The 27393-nt window shown below is 42.8% G+C and overlaps 2 protein-coding genes across 2 annotated transcripts; both read right to left on the reverse strand.

The window, feature by feature from the left end:
• Positions 1 to 11252: 11252 nt before the first annotated feature.
• LOC125518098 (haloacid dehalogenase-like hydrolase domain-containing protein Sgpp) lies at positions 11253 to 13141 on the reverse strand. The gene is made up of 3 exons (XM_048683036.1): positions 13045 to 13141; positions 11541 to 11815; positions 11253 to 11447 (listed from the first exon to the last, which is right to left on the reverse strand). The coding sequence occupies exons 1-3, from the start codon at positions 13139 to 13141 to the stop codon at positions 11253 to 11255; spliced, it is 567 nt and encodes a 188-aa protein (XP_048538993.1).
• A 5372-nt stretch (positions 13142 to 18513) lies between these two features.
• LOC125525909 (F-box protein At5g49610-like) lies at positions 18514 to 22403 on the reverse strand. The gene is made up of 2 exons (XM_048690917.1): positions 21411 to 22403; positions 18514 to 18845 (listed from the first exon to the last, which is right to left on the reverse strand). Exons 1-2 carry the CDS (start codon positions 22318 to 22320, stop codon positions 18514 to 18516), a joined length of 1242 nt encoding a protein of 413 aa, XP_048546874.1. The 5' UTR covers positions 22321 to 22403.
• Between the last annotated feature and the right edge of the window lie 4990 nt (positions 22404 to 27393).

The raw sequence follows: 27393 nt of genomic DNA on the forward strand, positions 1-27393 counted from the left end.
CGACTTGTCGTTAAGATGTTTTCCGACAAGTTCAAGGAGTTGACTACGATGAGACTTTCTCACTCGTAGCGATGCTAAGAGTCTGTTGGAATTATATTAGCAATTACTGCATCATTTATGAAATCTTGCAGATAGGATGTAAAAACATTGTTTCCTCGACGATTTTTGAGGAAAGGTTGTATGTGATACAACCGGAAGGTTTTGTCAATCCTGAAATATGCTAATAAGTATGCAAAGCTCCAGCAATCCTTCTAAGGACTGGAGTAAGCATCTCGGAGTTGGAATGTATGCTTTGATGAGATGATCAAAGATTTTGGTGTATACAAAGTTTACGAGAAACTTGTATTTCCAAAGAAGTGAGTGGGAGCACTATAGAATTTCTGATGAGTATATGTTGTTGACATATTGTTGATCAGAAATGACGTAGAATTTCTGGAAAGCATATAGGATTATTTGGAAAGTGTTTTTCAATGAAAGCCTGGATTAAGCTACTTGAACATTGAGCATCAAGATCTATAAGGATAGATCAAAACGCTTAATGGTACTTTCAAATGAGCACATACCTTGACATGATCTTGAAGGTGTTCAAGATGGATCAGTCAAAGAAGGAGTTCTTGCCTGAGTTGTAAGGTATGAAGTTAAGACTTAAAGCTCGACCACGGCAGAATAGAGAGAAAGGACGAAGGTCGTCCCCTATGCTTAAGACATAGGCTCTACAGTATGCTATGCTGTGTACCGCACCTGAAGTGTGCCTTGCCATAAGTCAGTCAAGGGGTACAAGAGTGATCCAAGAATGGATCACAGGACAGCGGTCAAAGTTATCCTTAGTAACTAGTGTACTAAGGAATTTTCTCGATTATGGAGGTGGTAAAGAGTTCGTCGTAAAGGGTTACGTCGATGCAAGCTTGACACTATCCGGATTGTTCTGAGTAGTAAACTGGATTCGTATAGTAGAACAGTTATTTGGAATAGCTCCAAATAGAGCGTGGTAGCTGCATCTAGGAGATGACATAGAGATTTGTAAAGCACACACGGATCTGAAAGGTTCAGACCCGTTGACTAAAACCTCTGTCACAAGCAACATGATCAAACCCAGAACTCATTGAGCGTTAATCACATAGTGATGTGAACTAGATTATTGACTCTAGTAAACTCTTGGGTGTTTGTCACATGGCGATGTGACCTGTGAGTGTTAATCACATGGCGATGTGAACTAGATTATTGACTCTAGTGCAAGTGGGAGACTGTTGGAAATATGCCCTAGAGGCAATAATAAATTGGTTATTATTATATTTCCTTGTTCATGATAATCGTTTATTATCCATGCTAGAATTGTATTGATAGGAAACTCAGATACATGTGTGGATACATAGACAACACCATGTCCCTAGTAAGCCTCTAGTTGACTAGCTCGTTGATCAATAGATGGTTACGGTTTCCTGACCATGGACATTGGATGTCGTTGATGATGGGACCACATCATTAGGAGAATGATGTGATGGACAAGACCCAATCCTAAGCATAGCACAGGATCGTGTAGTTCGTATGCTAAAGCTTTTCTAAATGTCAAGTATCATTTCCTTAGACCATGAGATTGTGCAACTCCCGGATACCGTAGGAGTGCTTTGGGTGTGCCAAACGTCACAACGTAACTGGGTGGCTATAAAGGTACACTACGGGTATCTCCGAAAGTGTCTGTTCGGTTGGCACGAATCGAGACTGGGATTTTTCGCTCCGTGTGACGGAGAGGTATCTCTGGGCACACTCGGTAGGACATCATCATAATGTGCACAATGTGACCAAGGAGTTGATCACGGGATGGTGTGTTACGGAAACGAGTAAAGAGACTTGCTGGTAACGAGATTGAACAAGGTATCGGTATACCGACGATCGAATCTCGGGCAAGTATCGTACCGATAGACAAAGGGAATTGTATACGGGATTGATTAAGTCCTTGACATCGTGGTTCATCCGATGAGATCATCGTGGAACATGTGGGAACCAACATGGGTATCCAGATCCCGCTGTTGGTTATTGACCAGAGAACGTCTCGGTCATGTCTGCATGTCTCCCGAACCCGTAGGGTCTACACACTTAAGGTTCGATGACGCTAGGGTTATAAAGGAAGTTTGTATGTGGTTACGGAATGTTGTTCGGAGTCCCGGATGAGATCCCGGACGTCACGAGGAGTTCCGGAATGGTCGGGAGGTAAAGATTTATATATAGGAAGTCCTATTTCGGCCATCGGGACAAGTTTCGGGGTCATCGGTATTGTACCGGGACCACCGGAAGGGTCCCGGGGGCCCACCGGGTGGGGCCACCTATCCCGGAGGGTCCCATGGGCTGCTTGGCGAAGCCCTGCAGGATTGCCACGCTCCTCCATCACCACCACGCCGTTGTGATGCTGCTGGATGGAGTCTTCCTCAACCTCTCTCTCTCTCCTTGCTGGATCAAGGCATGGGAGACGTCACCGGGCTGTACGTGTGTTGAACGCGGAGGTGCCGTCCGTTCGGCACTAGGATCTCCGGTGATTTGACTCATGACGAGTACGACTCCATAAACCCCGTTCACTTGAACGCTTCCGCTTAGAGATCTACAAGGGTATGTAGATGCACTCTCCTTCCCCTCGTTGCTAGTCTCTCCATAGATAGATCTTTGTGACACGTAGGAAAATTTTGAATTTCTGCTACGTTCCCCAACATATTTGATATACATGTTATTGATGTGTACTTTACTAGTGTTTATAGCAACCCCTCAGTATTTGATACTGGATCAGTTGCTAAGAGTAGTAACTCGAAACAGGAGTTGCAGAATAAACAGAGACTAGTTAAGGGTGAAGTGACGATGTGTGTTGGAAGTAGTTCCAAGATTGATATGATCATCATCGCACACTCCCCTATACTCTCGGGATTAGTGTTGAACCTAAATAAGTGTTATTTGGTTTTTGCGTTGAGCATGAATATGATTTGATCATGTTTATTGCAATACGGTTATTCATTAAAGTCAGAGAATAATTGTTGTTCTGTTTACATGAATAAAACCTTCGATGGTCATACACCCAATGAAACAAGTTCGTTGGATCTCGATCATAGTGATACACATATTCATAATATTGAAACCAAAAGATGCAAAGTTAATAATGATAGTGCAACTTATTTGTGGCACTACTGTTTAAGTCATATTGGTGTAAAGCGCATGAAGAAACTCCATGCTGATGGGCTTTTGGAATCACTTGATTATGAATCACTTGATGCTTGCGAACCATGCCTTATGGGCAAGATGACTAAAACGCCGTTCTCCGGAACAATGAAGCAAGCAACAGATTTGTAGGAAATCATACATACTGATGTATGTGGTTCGATGAATATTAAGGCTTGCAGCAGGTATCATTATTTTTTGACCTTCACAGATGATTTGAGCAGATATGGGGATATCTACTTGATGAAATATAAGTCTGAAACATTTGAATAGTTCAAAGAATTTCAGAGTGAAGTGGAAAATCATCGTGACAAGAAAATAAAAGTTTCTATTATATGATCGCAGAGGTAAAATATTTGAGTTACGAGTTTGGCCTTCAATTAAAACAATGTGAAATAGTTTCACTACTCACGCCACCTGGAACACCATAGTGTAATGGTGTGTCCGAACATCATAACCGTACTTTATTAGATATAGTGCGATCTATGATGTCTCTTACCGATCTGCCACTATCGTTTTGGGGTTATGCATTAGAGACAGCTACATTCATGTTAAATAGGGCACCATCTAAATCCGTTGAGACGACACCGTGTGAACTATGGTTTGGCAAGAAACCTAAGCTTTCGTTTCTTAAAGTTTGGAGTTGCGATGCTTATGTGAAAAAGTTTCATCTCGATAAGCTCAAACTCAAATCGGAGAAATATGTCTTCATAGGATACCCAAAGGAGACAGTTGGGTACACCTTCTATCACAGATCCGAAGGCAAGACATTCGTTGCTAAGAATGGATCCTTTCTAGAGAAGGAGTTTCTCTCGAAAGAAGTGAGTGGGAGGAAAGTAGAAAACTTGATAAGGTAATTGTACCTTCTCCCTTATTGGAAAATAGTTCATCACAGAAATCTGTTCCTGTGACTACTACACCAATTAGTGAGGAAGCTAATGATGATGATCATGTAACTTCAGATCAAGTTACTACCGAATCTCGTAGGTAAACCAGAGTGAGATCCGCACCAGAGTGGTACGGTAATCCTATTCTGGAGGTCATGTTACTTGACCATGACGAACCTACGAACTATAAGAAAGCGATGATGAGCCCAGATTCCGATAAATGGCTTGAGGCCATGAAATCTGAGATAGGATCCATGTATGAGAACAAAGTGTGGACTTTTCTGGACTTGCCCGAGGATCGGCAAGCCATTGATAATAAATGGATCTTCAATAGGAAGACGGACACGGATAGTAGTGTTACTATCTACAAAGCTAGAATTGTCGCAAAAGGTTTTCGACAAGTTCAAGGTGTTGACTACGATCAGAGTTTCTCACTCGTATCTATGCTTAAGTCTGTCCGAATCATGTTAGCAATTGCCGCATTTTATGAAATCTGGCAAATGGATAAACAAAACTGCATTCCTTAATGGATTTATTAAAGAAGAGTTGTATATGATGCAACCAGAAGGTTTTGTCAATCCTAAAGGTGTTAACAAAATATGCAAGCTCCAGCGATCCATCTATGGACTGGTGCAAGCATCTCAGAGTTGGAATACACGCTTTGATAAGTTGATCAAAGCATATAGATTTATACAGACTTGCGGTGAAGCCTGTATTTACAAGAAAGTGAGTGGGAGCACTACAACATTTATGATAAGTATATGTGAATGACATATTGTTGATCGGAAATAATGTAGAATTATTCTGCAAAGCATACAGGAGTATTTGAAAGGAGTTTTTCAAAGAAAGACCTCGGTGAAGCTGCTTACATATTGAGCATCAAGATCTATAGAGATAGATCAAGACGCTTGATAAGTTTTTCAATGAGTACATACCTTGACAAGATTTTGAAGTAGTTCAAAATGGAACAGTCAAAGAAAGAGTTCTTGCCTGTGTTACAATGTGTGAAATTGAGTAAGACTCAAAGCCCGACCACGGCAGAAGATAGAAAGAGAATGAAAGTCATTCCCTATGCCTCGGCCATAGGTTCTATAAAGTATGCCATGCTGTGTACCAGATCTATTGTATACCCTACACTGTGTTAAACGAGGGAGTACAATAGTGATCTAGGAGTAGATCAATGGACAACGGTCAAAATTACCCTTACTGGAATAAGGACATGTTTCTCGATTACGGAGGTGACAAAAGGTTCGTCGTAAAGGGTTACGTCGATGCAAGTTTTTGACACTAATCCAGATGACTCTAAGTCTCAATCTGGATACATATTGAAAGTGGGAGCAATTAGCTAGAGTAGCTCCATGCAGAGCGTTGTTGACATAGAAATTTTCAAAATACATGCGGATCTGAATGTGGCAGACCCGTTGACTAAGATTCTCTCACAAGCAAAACATGATCACACCTTAGTACTCTTTGGGTGTTAATCACATAGCGATGTGAACTAGATTACTGAATCTAGTAAACCCTTTGGGTGTTGGTCACATGGCGATGTGAACTGTGGGTGTTAATCACATGATAATGTGAACTATCGAAGTTAATCACATGGTGATGTGATCTAGATTATTGACTCTAGTGCAAGTGGGAGACTGAAGGAAATATGCCCTAGAGGCAATAATAAAGTTATTATTTATTTCCTTATATCATGACAAATGTTTATTATTCATGCTAGAATTGTATTAACCGGAAGCATAATACATGTGTGAATACATAGACAAACAGAGTGTCACTAGTAAGCCTCTACTTGATTAGCTCGTTAATCAAAGATGGTTATGTTTCCTAACCATAAACAAAGAGTTGTTATTTGATTAACGAGATCACATCATTAGGTGAATGATCTGATTGACATGACCCATTCCATTAGCTTAGCACCCGATCGTTTAGTATGTTGCTATTTCTTTCTTCATGACTTATACATGTTCCTATGACTATGAGATTATGCAACTCCCGTTTGCCGGAGGAACACTTTGTGTGCTACCAAACGTCACAACGTAAATGGGTGATTATAAAGGTGCTCTACAGGTGTCTCCAAAGGTAGATGTTGGGTTGGCGTATTTCGAGATTAGGATTTGTCACTCCGATTGTCGGAGAGGTATCTCTGGGCCCTCTCGGTAATGCACATCACATAAGCCTTGCGGGCATTACAACTAATGAGTTAGTTGCGAGATGATGTATTACGGAACGAGTAAAGAGACTTGCCAGGTAACGAGATTGAACTAGGTATTGGATATCAACGATCGAATCTCGGGCAAGTAACATACTGATGACAAAGGGAACAACGTATGTTGTTATGCGGTCTGACCGATAAAGATCTTCGTAGAATATGTAGGAGCCAATATGGGCATCCAGGTCCCGCTATTGGTTATTGACCGGAGACGTGTCTCGGTCATGTCTACATTGTTCTCGAACCCGTAGGGTCCGCACGCTTAAGTTTACGATGACAGTTATTATGAGTTTATGCATTTTGATGTACCGAAGTTAGTTCGGAGTCCCGGATGTGATCATGGACATGACGAGGAGTCTCGAAATGGTCGAGACATAAAGATTGATATATTGGATGACTATATTCGGACACCGGAAGCGTTCCAGAGAAGTTTCGGATAAAACCGGAGCACCGGGGGGTTACCGGAACCCCCCCCGGGGGGTTAATGGGCCTCATGGGCCTAAAGTGGAGAAGAGGAAGGGGCTGCCAGGGCAGGCCGCGCGCCCCCTCTCCCCCTAGTCCGAATTGGACAAGGAGGGAGGGGAGTCCTACTCCCGGTAGGAGTAGGACTCCTCCTGCGCGCCTCCATAGGGCCGGCCGCACCCCCCCCCTTGGATCCTTTATATACGGAGGCAAGGGGGCACCCTAGGACACACAATTGTTCAACGTGATCGTTCCTTAGCCGTGTGCGGTGCCCCCTTCCACCATATTCCACCTCGGTCATATCGTTGTAGTGCTTAGGCGAAGCCCTGCGTCGGTAGAACATCATCATCGTCACCACGCCGTTGTGCTGACGGAACTCATCCCCAAGCTTTGCTGGATCGGAGCCCGGGGAGCGTCATCGAGCTGTACGTGTGCTAAGAACTCGGAGGTGCCGGAGTAACGGTGCTTGGATCGGTCGGATCGGGAAGACGTACGACTACTTCCTCTACGTTGCGTCAACGCTTCCGCTTCGGTCTACGAGGGTACGTAGACAACACTCTCCCCTCTCGTTGCTATGCATCACCATGATCTTGCGTGTGCGTAGGAAATTTTTTGAAATTACTACGTTTCCCTTCAATGAGTGCATAGAAAATTCAGTTAATGTATAAAAATGTCCAAGCGAACCCCGAAAAATCTCAAAAACTGACACAACACTCATGTTGTTCTATGTTGACGCTAGGAAAAAATTGAAATTGAGAAGAGCCAACAGATATAGCTTCGTCCAGAAAGGTGAAACGTTCCCTACCGAAACCATCACACTTGTTGTGAGAAGCTCTGGTTTATGAGAAGCTTATACCCAAACATGCCCCAAATGGGACAAATTTTTTACCACGGCATGTTGATGCCGCTCCATGATAGCATGCCAAGTTTCGTGAATTTCGGACGAATTTTTTATTTACTAGAATTACAAAAGCAAGTACGTCGACGTTTGCCGGAGAGCCACGGTGTCGTGGTGTTTGAATTTCATCTCTATTTCTTGCATGAGACATAAGTATAAATCCGTGGACACATATATGATTTTACAACCCATTTGGTGCACCGGAGCATGTGCATGTAGTTTAATTTTGAGTTGTGCACCTGAAATGACTAGAAAACCAATTTAATGTGTAAAATGTCTAAACGAACCCTGAATAATTCCAATTCTTTTACGACACACATATAGTTGCATGTTCACTGCAGATAAAAGGTCTAGTAATTCAAACACCGTCCATTTCCGATGTGACCCCATTATGTAATTCAAATCAAGATGAAAAATCAAGTAGATCCCACAAAGTTTATTATAACCAACCGTGTGGGATGCAGCACAAAATATCTTGGAGCACCGTCGGACTATAGTATGCATACGTCTTACGCCAGAAGGTGCGACGGCTACAGTCCAGAGCCCGCTCTGAATAAGGGACCGTGTCTGATGACACTTTGCGCGCCAGTTTTTTCGCTGAAGCGATTCCAAATTTTCGGCTTTCGCGGAAATATCTACCTCCCCGCCCCCTCCCTCTTACCAAAAGCCACATTTCCCCTATTTCCGCCTTCCTTTCCAAGTTGAAACCTTCACTCCTTGCTTTCAGCGCCGCCTCCTCGTCAGCGACCGTCCTTCACGCTGCTCGGCCTCGTCTATCCAGGCAGGTAATCCACACCGACCCTCATCCTCCTCCTCCTTCCACATCCCACATGCCCCGACCGTCGGCGCGAGTGCGACACCTTTCATCCAAATCACCGACCCCTCCACCAAATAAGCGCTATCCTAAGCCATGGTGCACGCAGTATAGCCAGGATCTCAAGGAGCATTTGGCAGCGGATAAGAAAATCGCGGCCGCACGCGCGGATGAGGTCGCGATGGCTGCTATTCGTGCCGACCCCCAGATCTTGGAGGAGCACCTCGCTGTCGAGGCCACCATCGACGCCTCGCGTGCCGACGTGGCGACGCGGTTGGCTGCTTTAAATGACAGTTCGTGGCGTTTTCTCGAGGCCACCATCGGTGCCTTCGACGAAGACTATGAGGAGTAGCTTGTCTTATTAGCTCACTATAAGGACCCATGTTCAGTTTGCTAGCTACTGCCTTTCCTTAACAAATTATAGTGAATTGTGCTATCTACTTTTACCATGCAATCTTCTGCTATAGTGTATATGTTCTATATGTCATGCAATGTGGTGTTCAGTTAACTGTTTGTTTCAATTCTGCAAATGTGATGTTCAATTCTTCAGGGTGCAATTTTCCAAGTTGTCAAACATGCTTGGTTTGGTTAACTATCTGATATTCTATTAGGAGTATGTTATATTGTGCAATGTGGTGCTCACTTAACGTTTGGTTCATTTGTTGTGGTGTTTAGTTAACTGTTTGGTTCAATTCTGCAATGCGATGTTCAATTGTTGTGGGTGCATTCTGTTATTGTATACCATGTGAGAAATAAATCGAATTTGGCTGTACTAAATACATGAGAAAGAAATACAATTGCTATATTTCCAAGTTGTTAAGCATGCTTGGTTTGGTTACCTGTCTGATCTTCTATTAGGAGCATGTTATATTGTGCAATGTGGTGCTCAGTTAACGTTTGGTTCATTTGTTATGGTGTTTAGTTAACTGCTTGGTTCAATTCTGCCATACGATGTTCAATTGTTGTGGCTGCATTCTGTTATTGTATACCATGTCAGGAATAAATCGAATTTTGCTGCACCTAATACATGAGAAACATATACAAGTTCTATATTTCCTAGTTCTTAATCATACTTGGTTTGGATAAATGGGTTTTCCATGTGGCTTGAATTAATCTGATGAATCTGCAATGTGCTTATTTTTCATCAACATATTTTACTGATAGCATGCGAACCCTTACTTAACTTGATGACTAACTATCTTATATGTGTTGCAGGGAAACAATAGGAAGCACTGAGGTTTACAAGATGGTACTAACTATTATACCTTACCTTTTTTTATTACTTTGCCCCATTTCCAATATAGAGAAGATATTTATGCACATCCTTGTTTTCAGGCCTTTCTAAAGCAGTTCACTGATGATTACCTCTCAAACCACCTCTATGGTCAGGAGGCGATGAAAGTTTTCATACAACACCCATGGTTCAATATTGAAGTGTTCCTGAAGAGAAGGAAGGATGGACGGTCAATCATCCACAGGCACTGGCCTAAAATTGCAAAGACCTTCAACATGAATGAAGGCTCAATATTCGCCTTCCGCTTCAGCAGTTTTCCAGATGAGATGCATCTGTCTATGTACCGTCTATGATGCTAATTTCGAGAATTTCTAGATATTGCATGTGAAACTTGGTGCTGGTGCAGTTGTGTAATGGTATAGCTGAGTGCTGAAGCTATATCATGTTGTACTCGGATGTATTTCAATTACGAAATCCTGCTTCCTTAATATGGAAATGAAATATATTATGTACTTAATATGAATGTCAATTATATTAATAAATGTATTATTAATAATAGGGCATTTAGCCTGCTAATTGGGTTTTCCTATTGCAAACGGTTATTGAGAAATCAACGTGGGTGATGACATCACGCAACGCACACAGTTTCTAAGAATAAACCATGTTGGATCAACGAACAATCACACACAATATTCTCTTGAAACTGTTTGCGTTACGCCAGCTTGCGCAAATGTTTTCTTTGGAGTGACTGTGAGGGATGTATATACGAACGTAAACGTTTAGCAGGGACTGACTGTGTGGGATGTACTTACGACTGGAAACGATTTCGCTTGTATAATTGTATTTGTTTTAGCACTAATGTACGTATAACCGTATTTGATCGCTCGCCGGTCGCACACGACCTCATTTTGCCGAGCATGTGTGACAGGAGGGCATATCCCCGACGGTTTCTGTGTCGTATGGGAAGGACCACCCAATCACAGTCACTCACTAGGTGACGATTCCGAACGTCGTCGCGGAAAGGGGTTAAAAACTGTTTGTATAGCACCTCGCTGTACTAGTGCATCAACACAACAATCTCATGTCATGGGCTCTAAAGATAGTTTATTTGTTTCTAAGAAATACATATACACCAAACTAAATGCTCAAAATGCCTAGATGAGTTCTGTGCTACCATAACTTCTGTTGAAAGGAGCAGTCCCCACTGCGATGTTCATCATTTCAGATTAATAAAGAGAAGCTCAATCAAACAGAGTGGTCATAAGATAGCAGTCATAATTCAGAGCTGGTAGGCAATGAGCCTGACATATATGCCATTTTCATTGGTCCCATCAACAGAACAAATCTCATGTCATGGGCACTAATGTTTTTTATTTGATTCTCTACTAGACAACAAAAAGAAATACATACCAAGCAAATAGCTCAAAATACCTAGATGAGCTCTGCCCTACCATAATAACTTTAAGACATAGAATCCCTTAAATCATAAGAATGGGTAATTTTGCAGTGGTCTAATCAATTGATCATCACCATCATCTTTTTCAGGCTCCACCAGCCTTTAGCTTCGCTTCCTCCCTATCAATATCCTCGAGCGCGTTCCACAGCTTCTGGTCTTCATAGTCACAGGCGATCAATGACGCCCCAGCTTCCTCTAGGGACTTCTCCGGGATCCTCGTCAAGACGGCGACGACGGGCATTCCCGCTGCAACGTCTACTCGTGTCCCTGAAGCGGAATCCTGCAATCAAAGCACATATATCAGTAAGATTTATAAGAAAATCCAATCAGATGGCATGTTCAACAAATATGATAGAACGCAATGTAGCTGTACCTCGAAGATAAAGGTGTGTGCTGCAGATACTTGAAGCTCCTTGAGGGCCTTCAGGTACGGGAACGGTGCGGGTTTTGGTTTCTCGCATTCGCCTCCAACTATCACAGCCTCGAAGAAGTCTGATAGACCAAGAAGCTTGATCATGAGCTTTGCATTGATCATGGGGGCATTGGTTACTGTTGCACGCTTGTAGCCAAGATCTTTCTCCCACCGAACCACCTTGTCAAGGCCCTTTACAGGCTCCAAGTTGTAATCGGTCAGCTCATCAAAAAGGACTTAGGGCATGTGCTATTTAAGCTAGCAACAGATTGACACATGGTCGGGAGTTGTATGATCCGGTGGGATCTATTAAGTGGGTGCATGAGACCTTATCCCTGTTGGACTTGCCGACGAGCTTGTGCAAGCACCCAACCGGACAATGTTGAAGGCCACCTTATATGGACTAGATTACAATCAATACATACAGTGCTACGAACGATCGTTGCTAAATGTCGGCGACGCGGCTCCTTGCAGTGGGCCGGGCTGGACATAAGGACCTGCTCATGGGCTCATGGGCTTTAGATGCAAAGAGGCCATGTAACAAAAGGGGAATCCACTATTAATAGGAGAAACAACAGAGGAGAAAGGTGGTTGGATGGAAAGGGAGGTCCTATTTGGCACCAGTGCGCCCAGGACGCGCGAATGGGCCGACCCATGCACGGGGAGGGACGCCCCCCCCCCCCCTTTAGTTTTCATTTTTACTTTCATTTTTATTTTCTGTTTTTCTTTTATTCTATATTACAATGATTCGGTATTATAAAAATGTTCTAAATTGCAAAAAATGAATAGTGAATTGTCAAAAACAGTTCTTGAATCAAAAAATGTTCGCGATTTCAAAAGAATGAACATTTTTCTAAATGTAATGAACATTTTTTATTTTGATGAACAACTTTTTAATAATGATGAACATTTCTTTTATATCTCATGAAAAAAATTGAATTCGATGAACATTTTTTGAACTTCATGAACAAAACTTGTAATCAAGAACATTTAAAAAATGGATGATTTTTTTTTGAATTTGATGATTTTATTTTATTTTGATGAACAATTTTTTATGAGCAGTTTTTAATAATGATGAACATTTTTTATATTTCATGATTTTTTTAATTCAATGAACATTTTTTTAAGTTGATGAATAAAATTTGTATTCAAGAACATTTGTTTTTGAAAAATTGATGAACAAATTTTGAGTTTGATGATTTTTTTTTAAAATGATGATTTTTTTAATTTGATGAACATATATTAAAATCCGATGGACAAAAAAATTAATTCAATGAACATCTTTTGAATTGCTGAATTTTTTACATTGATGAACATTTTTTGAATTTGAGGAACAAAAAATTGTTTGGAATTCGAAAAAATAAAATTCGCAAAAAAGTGAAAAAAGTAAGGACTTAAAAAAAGAGAAAAGAAACAGGACAACAAAAAAGAGAAAAAAAGAAAAAGAAAAACCAAAAGTAAAAACCAGCAAATGAGCCGGCCCAAACGAACGCCCAACGCCCAAGGGGGTGCGAGCCAGGTCGCTCGGCGTAGGCGGCCTGCGCGCCGAATAGGAAACCCATGATGGAAAGGGCTTCAGCCTAGGCTTGGTTGGCGTGTGTTAGTTGTTCTTGTCTTCCCCGTCTCTCTATATTGTTCATCTTCCTCCTTGATCTCCACAATTCCTCTTAGCTTTCCCTTGTAATTGAGTTGTAACCAATGATTCTGTTGTTAATGGAGTCCATATAGTATTGGTTACCTAACATTAAAGGAAGGGGACGTGATGCCTCATCTTGACTTTTTTGGGGCATGGTGTAAGGCATTGTCGGGAGTAACCGGTCCTTTGAATGCTGAGTTGTTATCGCCTCATCGTGTCGTCTTCTCTCGTGCACCGCTGCAGTTTCTCGCTAGCACGCGCTGGCCACCATGCCTACCCAACAATTAGTAGTTTTCCGCCTCCCCTCTAATCTGGAACAACAATTGGTACCACACACCCTTAGTTGATCTAGAGTAAAAGTAGGTGGGGGGGGGGGGGGGGGGTGGAGGCGGGGTAGGGCAAAGAGCAGTCTAGCTTAAAAGATCATGTACAATAATGTTGACATAAACTCCATGGCCTAACATGTTTATTCACCTTTCGTTTTCTCACACGAAATATCGTAGCGGGCGCGTCAAGTTTGTTGGTGTGCCTGAGTCTAGCACCATTGGGGTGATCCTCGAGTCCTAGGATGGCATGATTCACACGAGACCAACGATCACTGACCTCTCGGTTGTTTCTGTTAGTGTTTGTTAGTCACAAATTAGCAATGAGAGGAAGCAGAAAAGCTGCGAAAGTTTGAGCAGAGCAGAACACTTGTGTGTCTTCTTCCTCGAGCTAACTCTTTCTTGTGTGTGTTCGTTGGAAGAAACACCCTGAGTGCACGATTGGCACTAGAGCCCCTGGATGGTCATGGGGAATAGTAATACTGGCTCGCCGTTGCGCTCCCGCTCTATCTTGCTTTCCAAGACCAAGAAGGATGCCTTTCGTGACGACAAGGCCCCGTGCGCGCTTGGCGATGGCGTCGACAAATATGCACCAGCCGTGAGTTGACAATGTCGCGACCACTAAGGGAGGAGGTCGGCTCGACACGACGAACACAACATTTGAAAACCAAAATCGTAATGTTCGGTAGAATTAAATTTTAACATTTTGGAATGACACAACCTTTCGAACCCCCATATGATATTTCCCCTTGTAGTATAGTTCATTGTTCTTCAAACCGAAGTTTAGACAAACTTTTAATAAAGTTAAAATTAAAATTCTCAAATCGAATTATGGTCTAAAAATACCCAACACCGTTTATATTGCAACACTGTCCCCAGTTTTGACCCTGGTTTTGTGCCTAGGTGGCGCCCCATCAGCGAGGCTGGACATGACCCCACCTGTCATCCCCCATCCCCACCTCCCCCTTTGGATGCACTCGCCAGATTGGACGCGGGCTTAACCATCGGATCCCACCTCGCTGCTCTACGGCCCATCGAGGAGAGCGAGAAGACCCTCACCCTCGCCCGAACCGGCGAGGTAAGCCGCATCGGCCCCCTCCGCTGGCTCCGCGGCTGACCATTGCCTCTCTCCTTCGACGCAGTTCGCGCACGCGGTGGACACAAGCACCGCCACTGCCTCCACCGCAGGTCCGCGCTCGATATGCCGCCGGCGACAGCGCTCTCGGGCGGATGCCGGCCATCTCCGGAAATGTCTCCCTCTTCGGGATCGAGCTCACCCCCTTAGCCAGCGCTGTCCACCCCTGCCTCTCCCCGCCGGCCATCTGGAGCGCGGCGACCTCCGTAAGCTCCTGGAGGCGACCCTCATTCCCGCCACCCCTCAAAGACTGCTCTCTTCGAGGCCGATGATGATTTAAGGTATCTATTAGTCGAATAATGTCTGTACGAACCTGCTATCTGTTGTTATACTAATTCCTCTAAGGTTGGTTCAGCGACTACTGAATTTCCAACAGGCCAGGGATTCAGAGACAGGGGTCATACGGGGCACAATGACGAGCAATTGGTGTGTTGCAAGTACAGTTCAATTCCATTGCAGGTACTGATTAGCGTGCTGGCTGCAGGAATTTCGACATGGTTTCTCTTCTTGCTTGTCATCATCAGAGCTTCTCATTTGCATACAAGACAGCTTGTTTGCTGATAGCCACTACTTCAAATTGTGTCTTCAGAGTGCTCCAAACAGATCCGAGCACGAATTAGTCCAATGAAGATGCTGGATGGCAAGGCCGAGGTGCGGCATGTCGGCGAGGATGGAGAAGCCAGTACACAGGAGGAACTCCAATGCAAGCCCATTGGTGTCCCTGATGCTGTTCGGTGGAGCTCTGTTCCAGTGGTTGCAGCTTACTTCCTATCAGAAACTTCGCCCATCTTCGGTGACCAGCACATAGGTTTCGATAGGTCAGCACAAACTAGAACCAAGCTGTTTTCTCCATCTTGAGTCTTTCCTTTTTTTAGTGTTACTAGTTTCCATGCTAATTATCGTATACTAGCATGGGAAATCAAATTATTGAAAGGAAAGCAACAAAGAAAGCTGTCCACAAATTGCAAGACCAAATATTGTTGTCAACAACAGGAAAAATAGACGGTCTTGTAACTGAATTATAAAGTTTTGAGGAACAGATCTCAAAGTTATACGTGCCCAAATATATATCCAACAACATACATGGTGAACTCTGTCACAGCAGAAAGCCACCAAATCGACATTCATGAAAGTAAACTCATGTTGCAGACTTGCAGTACAAGTAAAAACTTGAAGGAAAAGCTTATTTCACAACCACACCATGCATGGTGAACTCGAAGGAAAAGCATAAAATGTTCATCTAGATAAAAAGAAGTTCACAAGAATCAATAAAAAGGCTCCTTGTACCTTGCAAATTTCATGAGAAAAAGAATATCCATCGTGTATTAAAAAAAATTATCAGGCACAATTTTTTTGTCAAGTACTCAAAATGTTCATCGTGTGCTAGAAAAATGCTCGTTGTATATTTGAAAGTTGTTCATTATATAAAATTGTTTTTCTCATGTGTTAAAAATGTTCATCAGATATGTAAACAACGTACATTGTGCAATGAAAATTTGTTCATGCACTTTTTAAAATACTTCGCCGTACTTTTATTAAAAGTCCATGCTGTTTTTAAAATGTTTTCCTACTTATTTTTTTTTCATTGTCCAATTTTTTATGTACTTTAAAAACATATTCACATACTTTCAACAAAAACATCATGTTGTTTTAAAAATTGTACAAGCTGTTTAAAAATTTGTTCACTATGTTTCAGGAAATGTTAATGTAATTTAAGTAAATACTTCATGCACGTTTCAGAAATGTTCAAGTACTTTAAATAAAATGATTAAATATCTCTAACTTTTTATGTAGCTCTAAACCAATTATTGTATTTTTAAACCAAAGAATAAATTAAAGCAAAAGGAAAAAGTTTAAAAAATAAAATGAACAAAAATATGCTGAAACAATAATAAAAATAGTTAAAGTATATGAAAATAGAAAATAAAGAACGGAGGAATTTATTTTACTAATTTTATAAAACAATATTTTCATGCAGTTTGAAGATGTTCATTGGGTATTTATAATATTTGTCATGCATTGAAAAATTGTTCCCGTACATTCAATGAGAAGGTCATTTTGTTTAAAAAATGGTCACAATATTTTTCAAAAATGTGCACATACTTTAAAATATATCCACTGTCCAAAAACATTTTGTTATGCATTTACGAAAATGTTCACATAATTTTACTGCTCTTAAAGTTGTTCACTGTGTTCAAGAAATATTCACATAATTGAATAAAATATCTTATGTGTGTTTGGAAAAATGTTCATCTACTTTAAATACAATTTTCACATGTCTAAAATATTTGTTAATGGAGCTCTAAATGAATTCTTGTATTTTAAACTAAGTAATAAAGGAAACATAAAAATATGAAGAAAAAACAGAAAATAGTGTAAATAAACGCTAAACATACATAAAAAAATAGAAAGGAAAAAAAAGGAGAGTTGAAGAAAGGGAAAATAACAAAAGGGAAATGTGAAAGGATAACTGTTAGGGACCTTCCCTAGCCCGTACTCGGGCTGGCCCCTTGGAGAGCTCATAGGCCGGGCCCGTCTATGCACCAACCAATTACAAGTACATGGGAGAAGAGGCAACAGGAGGGTCATCCGGTTGGATCACAGCTGAAACGGCACGGCAGCGTCCTCTCCCATTGGAGGGCTCTCCTCTCAATCCCCCTGTTCTTGCTTGTTCATGTAATCTAGCTACTCAAATCCTTGTATCCAAGAGTAATTCATGTGTTATAGTGAGATCGTATAGGAAGTCCCTAACAATAACCCATAAAAAAGGAACAGAAATCAAAAGTTTTTTTTTTGGAAAAAAAGGAAAGTGAAAAAAGTGGAAAACCGAAACAAAACAGACATCCAACAAAAAAGGCTCCTGCTTGAACCTACGGCATCACCATTTACAGGCTACCTCTTGCTTGAACCTACCGCATCACCATTTACAGGCTACCTTTCGTTCCCCCACCAAATATATGTCCTCATCTCTGCTGGATGATTTTGAGATGATCCAAAACAATTCCCTAACAGGTGTACGCTACATTAGACTCCCAGCTTGATTTAGACTACCAAAACATGTCAAGCAAATCCCTTTCTCCTCCTGAAGACATGTCTTGAGGCCAACCATGCAAAGTGTCTGAAAGTCTGCTGCAGAGTTTCAAATAAGGCATCTGTTGCACTTTTTGTCTGAATGAATTTAAGTAGGAGTATTTCTCAACGCTGCTGAGTGTGCCATATTCTTCTTCCCAGAGAAGACATATATGATGAGTAGTATTCCTAGCTTCCATTCTGGGTTATTACTTATTACCACTGTTGAATCTTTGCTGCCATTTCATGCAAACTCTATCAGAGATTTTATTCTCTCCTCGGTTTATTCAGTATAGTGAATTGGCACTAAAAAATAATTACATTATGGTGGTGTTTTACCAAAATAATGAATGAATAAAGTCAATTAGACATTGCACCAGTAACCAGTCTGATTGAACCTTTTAGTACACTATCAGGTTCACAATCTGCAATAGGATTTAGGATAACCATAATAACTGATTGTTATGGAAAGGAAGACCATTACATTATAATTTAGTCACATGGAACTAACACATGTCCAGACTCCAGAATAACAGCCAATGCTGGGCAAAAATGAACAGGAGTAATGGTGTTCTTTGCAAATGACATGATGCTTAATCAGTAGATTTACAAGGCATTGGTCTCAACTGAAAATCAAGCAAGCACGAGTGTAATCACCAGTAAATTGAGCAGAATAATTCAAGACGATTCAGAAGCACACACACACAAATAGTTATAGCCGACAGAAGAGCTAATTCTTGGAGGAAGCATAAGCGTGGTTTGAAGGTAACACTACTGCCCATCTGCATCTGCTAATGACTCTGAGCAAAGAGGAACATAGGGTAGAAACCGGTGCCATTGTGTAATGTTTGTCTCAAGATTAAGGATACAACCAACTTTCTGATGTCGCATATCATACGCTACCAAGGTTTCACCTCCATATGAACCCAGAAAAATGGTATCGCAATTTGGATGAATCTCAGCCACCCTGTACCCCAGCTCGGTTGTGCTCATTAGCTTATCAATGCTGGCAGTGTGCTTCAGGACCAATTCTGTACTGTCGCGATCTTTGAGGCACCAGAGCTCTATCTCAGAAACTAGTTCTTTATTCAGTTGATCTTGAGGTGTGGTTTTAGAAGCAGTTGATCTTGAGGAGGGGAGCCAGGGGAGGTTTCAAGGCTTCAGTCGCACCTTCAGTTTTTAGGTTTGTGACAAAAGGTAACATATCTACTTGAATTCATTCAGTTGATACCTAGACAGCATCATAAGGCAGGTGGACACAATTGATATGTAAAGTTGCATTTTCATGAACCAAAATGAGGTCGGAAAATTATAAGCTATTAGGGCTGATATATAAATGAATGCAACTTCATACTACATATGTCATAGAAGGCACAACGCCTGCTTTTTAAAATAAATGGCGTTCGATGCAAACAAGATCGTAGCTCCAGGTTCTACCACCATTCAGTACCTGACAAACAGTAATGAGCAACCCCTACCAACTAAGCAGAGCAGATTAAAACTAATATCCACGCGTTGTAGAACGGAAATTCAACTACAAACAAACACTTCATTCTCTTCTCGTGCCTAGTAAAATCTTGTTCGTTTCACAAGTTTATAAATGAAGACTGAGCTTAGACAGCGCCTCCTCAGGCCTGGGTTGCTCCACAGTAGGCCAAAGGATCTTCCATTGCAACATGGAGCAGATTATTTTGTAACCACTTCTAAATTTTAATTGAGCATCTTGTAGGCCAAAAAAACATCTGTCAAACCACACATCACTGATTTTTATCCTCTATAAGCATCATCAATTGTGACCAGAGCAATAGAACTAACTATAGGGATCAGGGACCATTGGTCCTATACCCCATACATTCCACCACATGGCAAAATAATAATTTCTTCTAGGGCCCCTCTGGCATATATGACCAGCATGGTATGTATCTGTGAGGAATATTACTATATGTACTGTTCTAATAATTCATTTCAGAGTGAAGTGATTGTAGTACCATCACAAGACACCATTTATTTTTCTCTAATTCCCCAGACAGATGAAGCGATGTAACGTGCTATGTATAGTTGTTTTTGGACGGCTAATGCCATTTCACAACCTAGTATCCCCTCCAGTCAGTGATATCGAATAAGATATGCATGCATGGTGTGAAATTATTGGCATACACACCATGAATTGTTCAACTGAACAAGTCCTAGCTAAAAGAAAAACCATTCAACATACAATTAACAGTAGCATTACACATTCAGGACTCATGATTAATGTACAACAGAAAATTGACTCGATCTAACCCAACAGCTAAAAATTTCTTGACATTGCCGACATGGAAAACATGTTATGTTCATGCTTGGCCACTCTTAACCATTAATTAGTATACTTAATTACATGCAGTTTTTGGCAGAATAGACAGACGACATGAAGAAAGGAATCTACCAAATGCTGCTGTTTGTTACTAGTACGCACATACCTTGGGCGGTTCGGAAATAGAAACTGGGATTGAAACCTCTGAAATAGTCCAATCTGCTTCTGCTACACTGCTACTGGTGTACTGCACCCCCAAAATTAGAGCAGAAATGGAGATTATACAAGAGTATGCAGTTCTGAAGCTGCAACCACGCTTTGACAATTTTCCTCCTCTCTATGGAATGAACGATTCACTTCAGGCAGCTTTTTTGCCTCTTTACCGAACCATGAAGCACTGGCAACATGATGATTTCCTTAGGTTTTCCTAAAGATAATTTTCACAACTTGTAGGTTTCCATGGTTGTGCAATATCAGTATTATACTGACATTATGATTTTCTTTTTTGACAGAATTTTGGAGTCTGGCGATGGACACAGCGATTTCTCTTCCTTCCACGTATAGTTCGATGCATACAGCCACAAGGCACATCGACACCGCAATACCAGGGCTTCAATATATATGGCTGCTAAGTGCGCACAACGCTAAGCGTCCAAACCAACGGACAAGCCTATATATATGTTAGGGTCACTACATTCCTAAAATAGTAAATGACATGTCCTGGCACCTGCCAAAATCCTATTTGGATATGCGAAACACAAGCCTATATGATACGTACCTTCCGTTTATCATCCGAAACAACAAAAACGGACGAAACACACATACACCCAGAGGAAAACTTTTCATGAAAGCTTCCAATGTTATTATTCTTTTTACTGGCATTGATGCAATTTCTCTGGGATTAACAGAACCAAGGCTCTACTGAATTCATTAGCTATAGAAAACATATATAAAAGGAACTTGCTCAAAGGCAGTGTTTTACCAAAATACCGAATGAATAAGGTCAACTAGACATGGCACCGTTAACCAGTCTGATTGAAACTTTTAGTAGTATACTAACAGGTTGACAATATGCACTAGGATTTGGGATAATCATAATACAGAGGAACATAGGGTAGAAACCGCTGTCGTTGTCCATTCTTTATCTCAACATTAAGGATACAACGAACTTTCTGATGTTGCATATTGTACGCTGCCAAGGCATCACCTTCCCATGAAACCAGGAAAATGGTGTCACAATCTGGATGAATCTCAGCCACACTGTACCACTTCCTAGTCATGCTCGTAAGCTTATCGATGCTGGCGGTATTCTTCCGGACCAATTCTTTACTGTCACAATCCTTGAGGCACCAGAGTTCAATCTCATCAATGGAAGAAGCTATAGCAAAGTGTAAGCACCCCTGCGATGTTCCAAGCGTGCCAACTCTTGAACTGTGCAGCACACGGATAATCTTCCACACTTTCACCTCCATGTCCACACCCACCAGCACATGCTCTTCGTCAATGCCTTTATGAATGCCCATCAGGTACATCATGCCGCCGACAAATACACATCTAGTAAGATAGAACGGGGCCACTTTCTCAACCATCCCACTATCCCTGCGAGTCCAGGCTCTTGTCCGCGACGAGTAGATGTTCACTGCTGTGATGTAAGATCCCTGAATGGTCTGCTCGAACTGAAGAACGTAGAAATGGGATGAGACCGCGGGATCAAAAGCTAGACCTGCAATACAGCTAGATCTGTTTTCCGGTGACTGTGGTGAAGGGGGCAGCTCCACCCACCTCCCGGTGACCGGATTGCAGACGACAAAACGGAAATCGTCCTTTGCCCAATTGCAAGCGACCAACTTGTTGTTGCTACCGCGATAGAGAAGGAGGCCATTGCAGGTGTCCACCTGGGTCATGTCCTTGTACTTGTCAGGTTGCAGGTAAGGGAGGCAAGGGTCGAACAGGGGTGCCCCGCCGGAGACGCTGGCGAAGTGGTGGTGATGCCCGCTGTCGTCGGTGGTGAAGTAGAGGAAGCCAACGAGGGTTTGGGGGAGCTTCTTGCGGTTGGCGGGGTCGGAGATGCACTTGAAGCGGTGGACAGATCTGGCCGGGAGGCGGGAGAGGATCTCTAGGATGATGTCATCCGTGAATAGGCTGGCCGCCTCTTCCGTCGCCTTCGGATCGTTATCCAACCTCAACTTGGTGTTCCTCTCGAAGACCTCACCCTTCTCCGCTTCCTTCATGGAGCTCGGCTTGGTGTTCATCTTGAAGATCTCCCCCTTCTCCGCCTCCTCCATGGAGCGGAAGAGGAAGGGCTAGGCAGGGGACATGGCCAGGTCAGATCTGCAAATGGAGAGAGGAAATCATGGATCTGGCTGAGGAAAATCATGTTGGGAATATGCCCTAGAGGCAATAATAAAAGTATTATTATTATATTTCTTTGTTCATGATAATTGTCTTTATTCATGCTATAACTGTATTATCCGGAAATCGTAATACACATGTGAATACATAGACCATAATATGTCCCTAGTAAGCCTCTAGTTGACTAGTTCGTTGATCAATAGATAGTCATGGTTTCGTTTCCTGGCTATGGACATTGGATGTCATTGATAACGGGATCACATCATTAGGAGAATGATGTGATGGACAAGACCAATCCTAAGCATAGCACAAGATCGTGTAGTTCGTTTGCTAGAGCTTTTCCAATGTCAAGTATCTTTTCCTTTGACCATGAGATCGTGTAACTCCGGATACCGTAAGAGTGCTTTGGGTGTACCCAAACGTCACAACGTAACTGGGTGACTATAAAGGTGCACTACAGGTATCTCCGAAAGTGTCTGTTGGGTTGACACGGATCGAGACTGGGATTTGTCACTCCGTATGACGGAGAGGTATCACTGGGCCCACTCGGTAATGCATCATCATAATGAGCTCAAAGTGACCAAGTGTCTGGTCACGGGATCATGCATTACGGTACGAGTAAAGTGACTTGCCGGTAACGAGATTGAACGAGGTATTGGGATACCGACGATCGAATCTCGGGCAAGTAACATATACCGATTGACAAAGGGAATTGCATACGGGGTTGATTGAATCCTCGACATCGTGGTTCATCCGATGAGATCATCGTGGAGCATGTGGGAGCCAACATGGGTATCCAGATCCCGCTGTTGGTTATTGGCCGGAGAGTCGTCTCGGTCATGTCTACATGTCTCCCGAACCCGTAGGGTCTACACACTTAAGGTTCGGTGACGCTAGGGTAGTGAAGATATGTATATGCAGTAACCCGAATGTTGTTCGGAGTCCCGGATGAGATCCCGGACGTCACGAGGAGTTCCGGAATGGTCCGGAGGTAAAGAATTATATATAGGAAGTGCTATTTCGGCCATCGGGACAAGTTTCGGGTCATCGGTATTGTACCGGGACCACCGGAAGGGTCCCGGGGGCCCACCGGGTGGGGCCACCTGTCCCGGGGGGCCACATGGGCTGTAGGGGGTGCGCCTTGGCCTATATGGGCCAAGGGCACCAGCCCCTATAGGCCCATGCGCCTAGGGTTTCCATATGGGGAGGAGTCCCACTAGTGGAAGGCACCTAGGTGCCTTGGGGGGGAGGGAAACCTCCCTTGGGCCGGCCGCACCTAGGAGATTGGATCTCCTAGGCTGGCCACCCCCCTTGGCCCTCCTATATATAGTGGGGGAGAGGAGGACTTCATAACCTCAGCCTTTGGTCTCCCTCTCTCCCCGTTACGTCTCTCTCTCGTAGTATAGGCGAAGCCCTGCTACTGTGACGCCCTGCATCCACCACCACGCCGTCGTGCTGCTGGATCATCATCAACCTCTCCTTCCCCCTTGCTGGATCAAGAAGGAGGAGACGTCTCCCGTCCCGTACGTGTGTTGAACGCGGAGGTGCCGTCCGTTCGGCGCTAGGTCATCGGTGATTTGGATCACGTCGTGTTCGACTACTTCATCCCCGTTCTTTGAACGCTTCCGTCGCGATCTACAAAGGTATGTAGATGCATCCGATCACTCGTTGCTAGATGAACTCATAGATGGATCTTGGTGAAACCGTAGGAAATTTTTGTTTTCTGCAACGTTCCCCAACAGACAGTGGCATCATGAGCTAGGTCTATGCGTAGTTCTTCTTGCACGAGTAGAACACAATTCGTTGTGGGCGTAGATGTTGTCAACTTTCTTGCCGTTACTAGTCTTATCTTGCTTCAGCGGTATTGTGGGATGAAGCGGCCCGGACCAACCTTACATGTACACTTACGTGAGACCGGTTCCACCGACTAACATGCACTAGTTGCATAAGGTGGCTGGCGGGTGTCTGTCTCTCCCACTTTAGTTGGAGCGGATTCGATGAAAAGGGTCCTTATGAAGGGTAAATAGAAGTTGACAAATCACGTTGTGGCTTTCACGTAGGTAAGAAAACGTTCTTGCTAGAACCCTAATTCAGCCACGTAAAACTTGCAACAATAATTAGTGGACGTCTAACTTGTTTTTGCAGCAAGTGCTTTGTGATATGATATGGCCAAAGTTGTGATGAATGATGAATGATCTATATGTGATGTATGAGATGTTCATGCTATTGTAATAGGAATCACGACTTGCATGTCGATGAGTATGACAACCGGCAGGAGCCATAGGAGTTGTCTTTATTTTTTGTATGACCTGCGTGTCATTGAGAAACGCCATGTAAATTACTTTACTTTATTGCTAAACGCGTTAGCCGTAGTAGTAGAAGTAATAGTTGGCGAGCAACTTCATGGAGACACGATGATGGAGATCATGATGATGGAGATCATGGTGTCAAGCCGGTGACAAGATGATCATGGAGCCCCAAGATGGAGATCAACGGAGCTATGTGATATTGGCCATATCATGTCACGTTTATAATTTGATTGCATGCGATGTTTATCATGTTTTGCATCTTGTTTACTTAGAACGACGATAGTAAATAAGATGATCCCTCATAACAATTTCAAGAAGTGTTCTCCCCTAACTGTGCACCGTTGATAAATTTCGTCATTTCGAAGCACGCCGTGATGATCGGGTGTGATAGATCCTTACGTTCACATACAACGGGTGTAAGACAGTTTTACACATGCAAAACACTTAGGGTTAACTTGACGAGCCTAGCATGTGTATAGACATGGCCTCGGAACACAGAAGACCGAAAGGTCGAGCATGAGTCGTATAGAAGATACGATCAACATGAAGATGTTCACCGACGTTGACTAGTCCGTCTCACGTGATGATCGGACACGGCCTAGTTAACTCGGATCATGTAATACTTAGATGACTAGAGGGATGTCTAATCTAAGTGGGAGTTCATTAATAATTTGATTAGATGAGCTTAATTATCATGAACTTAGTCTAAAATCTTTGCAATATGTCTTGTAGATCAAATGGCCAACGTTGTATTCAATTTCAACGCGTTCCTAGAGAAAACCAAGCTGAAAGACGATGGCAGCAACTATACGGACTGGGTCCGAAACCTGAGGATCATCCTCAGAGCTGCCAAGAAAGATTATGTCCTACAAGCACCGCTAGGTGATCCACCCGTCCCACAGAACCAAGACGCTATGAACGCTTGGCAGACACGTACTGATGACTACTCCCTCGTTCAGTGCGGCATGCTTTACAGCTTAGAGCCGGGGCTCCAAAAGCGTTTTGAGAGACATGGAGCATATGAGATGTTCGAAGAGCTGAAAATGGTTTTTCAAGCTCATGCCCGGATCGAGAGATATGAAGTCTCCGATAAGTTCTTCAGCTGTAAGATGGAGGAAAATAGTTCTGTCAGTGAGCACATACTCACTATGTCTGGGTTACATAACCGCTTGACTCAGCTGGGAGTTAATCTCCCGGATGACGCGGTCATTGACAGAATCCTCCAGTCGCTTCCACCAAGCTACAAGAGCTTTGTGATGAACTTCAATATGCAGGGGATGGTAAAGACCATTCCTGAAGTATTTGCTATGCTGAAATCAGCAGAGGTAGAAGTCAAGAAGGAACATCAAGTGTTGATGGTGAATAAAACCACTAAGTTCAAGAAAGGCAAGGGTAAAAAGAAATTCAAGAAGGACGGCAAGGAAGTTGCCGCGCCTGGCAGGCAAGCTGCCGGGAAGAAGTCAAAGAATGGACCCAAGCCTGAGACAGAGTGCTTTTATTGCAAAGGGAAGGGTCACTGGAAGCGGAACTGCCCCAAATACTTAGCGGACAAGAAGGCCGGCAACACCAAAGGTATATTTGATATATACGTAATTGATGTGTACCTTACCAGTACTCGTAGTAACTCCTGGGTATTTGATACCGGTGCCGTTGCTCATATTTGTAACTCACAGCAGGAGCTGCGGAATAAACGGAGACTGGCAAAGGACGAGGTGACGATGCGCGTCGGGAATGGTTCAAAGGTCGATGTGATCGCCGTCGGCACGCTACCTCTACATTTACCTACGGGATTAGTTATAAACCTCAATAATTGTTATTTAGTGCCAAGTTTGAGCATGAACATTGTATCGGGATCTCGTTTAATTCGAGATGGCTACTCATTTAAATCCGAGAATAATGGTTGTTCTATTTATATGAGAGATATGTTTTGTGGTCATGCTCCTATGGTGAATGGTTTATTCTTTATGAATCTCGAACATAATGCTACACATGTTCATAGTGTGAGTACCAAAAGATGTAAGGTTGATAACGATAGTCCCACATACTTGTGGCACTGCCGCCTTGGTCACATAGGTGTCAGACGCATGAAGAAGCTCCATGCAGATGGACTTTTAGAGTCTCTTGATTATGAATCATTTGACACGTGCGAACCATGCCTCATGGGTAAGATGACCAAGACTCCGTTCTCAGGAACAATGGAGCGAGCAACCAACTTATTGGAAATCATACATACTGATGTGTGCGGTCCAATGAGTGTTGAGGCTCGCGGTGGTTATCGTTATGTTCTCACCCTCACTGATGATTTGAGTAGATATGGGTATGTCTACTTAATGAAACACAAGTATGAAACCTTTGAAAAGTTCAAGGAATTTCAGAGTGAGGTTGAGAATCAACGTGACAGGAAAATCAAGTTTCTACGATCAGATCGTGGAGGAGAATACTTGAGTCATGAATTTGGCACACACTTAAGAAAATGTGGAATAGTTTCACAACTCACGCCGCCTGGAACACCTCAGCGTAATGGTGTGTCCGAACGTCGTAATCGCACTCTATTAGATATGGTGGATTTACCGCTATCTTTTTGGGGCTATGCTTTAGAGACTACTGCATTCACTTTAAATAAGGCTCCGTCGAAATCCGTTGAGACGACACCGTTTGAATTATGGTTTGGGAAGAAACCTAAGTTGTCGTTTCTGA

The sequence above is a fragment of the Triticum urartu genome, chromosome 7, assembly GCF_003073215.2.
Source record: "Triticum urartu cultivar G1812 chromosome 7, Tu2.1, whole genome shotgun sequence".
Lineage (NCBI taxonomy): Eukaryota > Viridiplantae > Streptophyta > Magnoliopsida > Poales > Poaceae > Triticum > Triticum urartu.

Excerpts from the sequence above, each read along its gene's own strand:
- LOC125525909 (XM_048690917.1), bottom strand. The coding sequence starts at position 22,320 with ATGGAGGAGGCGGAGAAGGGGGAGATCTTCAAGATGAACACCAAGCCG. Across the intron at positions 18,846-21,410 it reads CTTACACTTTGCTATAGCTT|CTCAAGATCAACTGAATAAA; the intron begins CTTCCATTGATG and ends CTAAAACCACAC.
- LOC125518098 (XM_048683036.1), bottom strand. The coding sequence starts at position 13,141 with ATGGGTTTCCTATTCGGCGCGCAGGCCGCCTACGCCGAGCGACCTGGC. Across the intron at positions 11,816-13,044 it reads TTGGGCCGGCTCATTTGCTG|TCCTTTTTGATGAGCTGACC; the intron begins GTTTTTACTTTT and ends ACATGCCCTAAG. Across the intron at positions 11,448-11,540 it reads CACACACCTTTATCTTCGAG|GATTCCGCTTCAGGGACACG; the intron begins GTACAGCTACAT and ends CTTTGATTGCAG.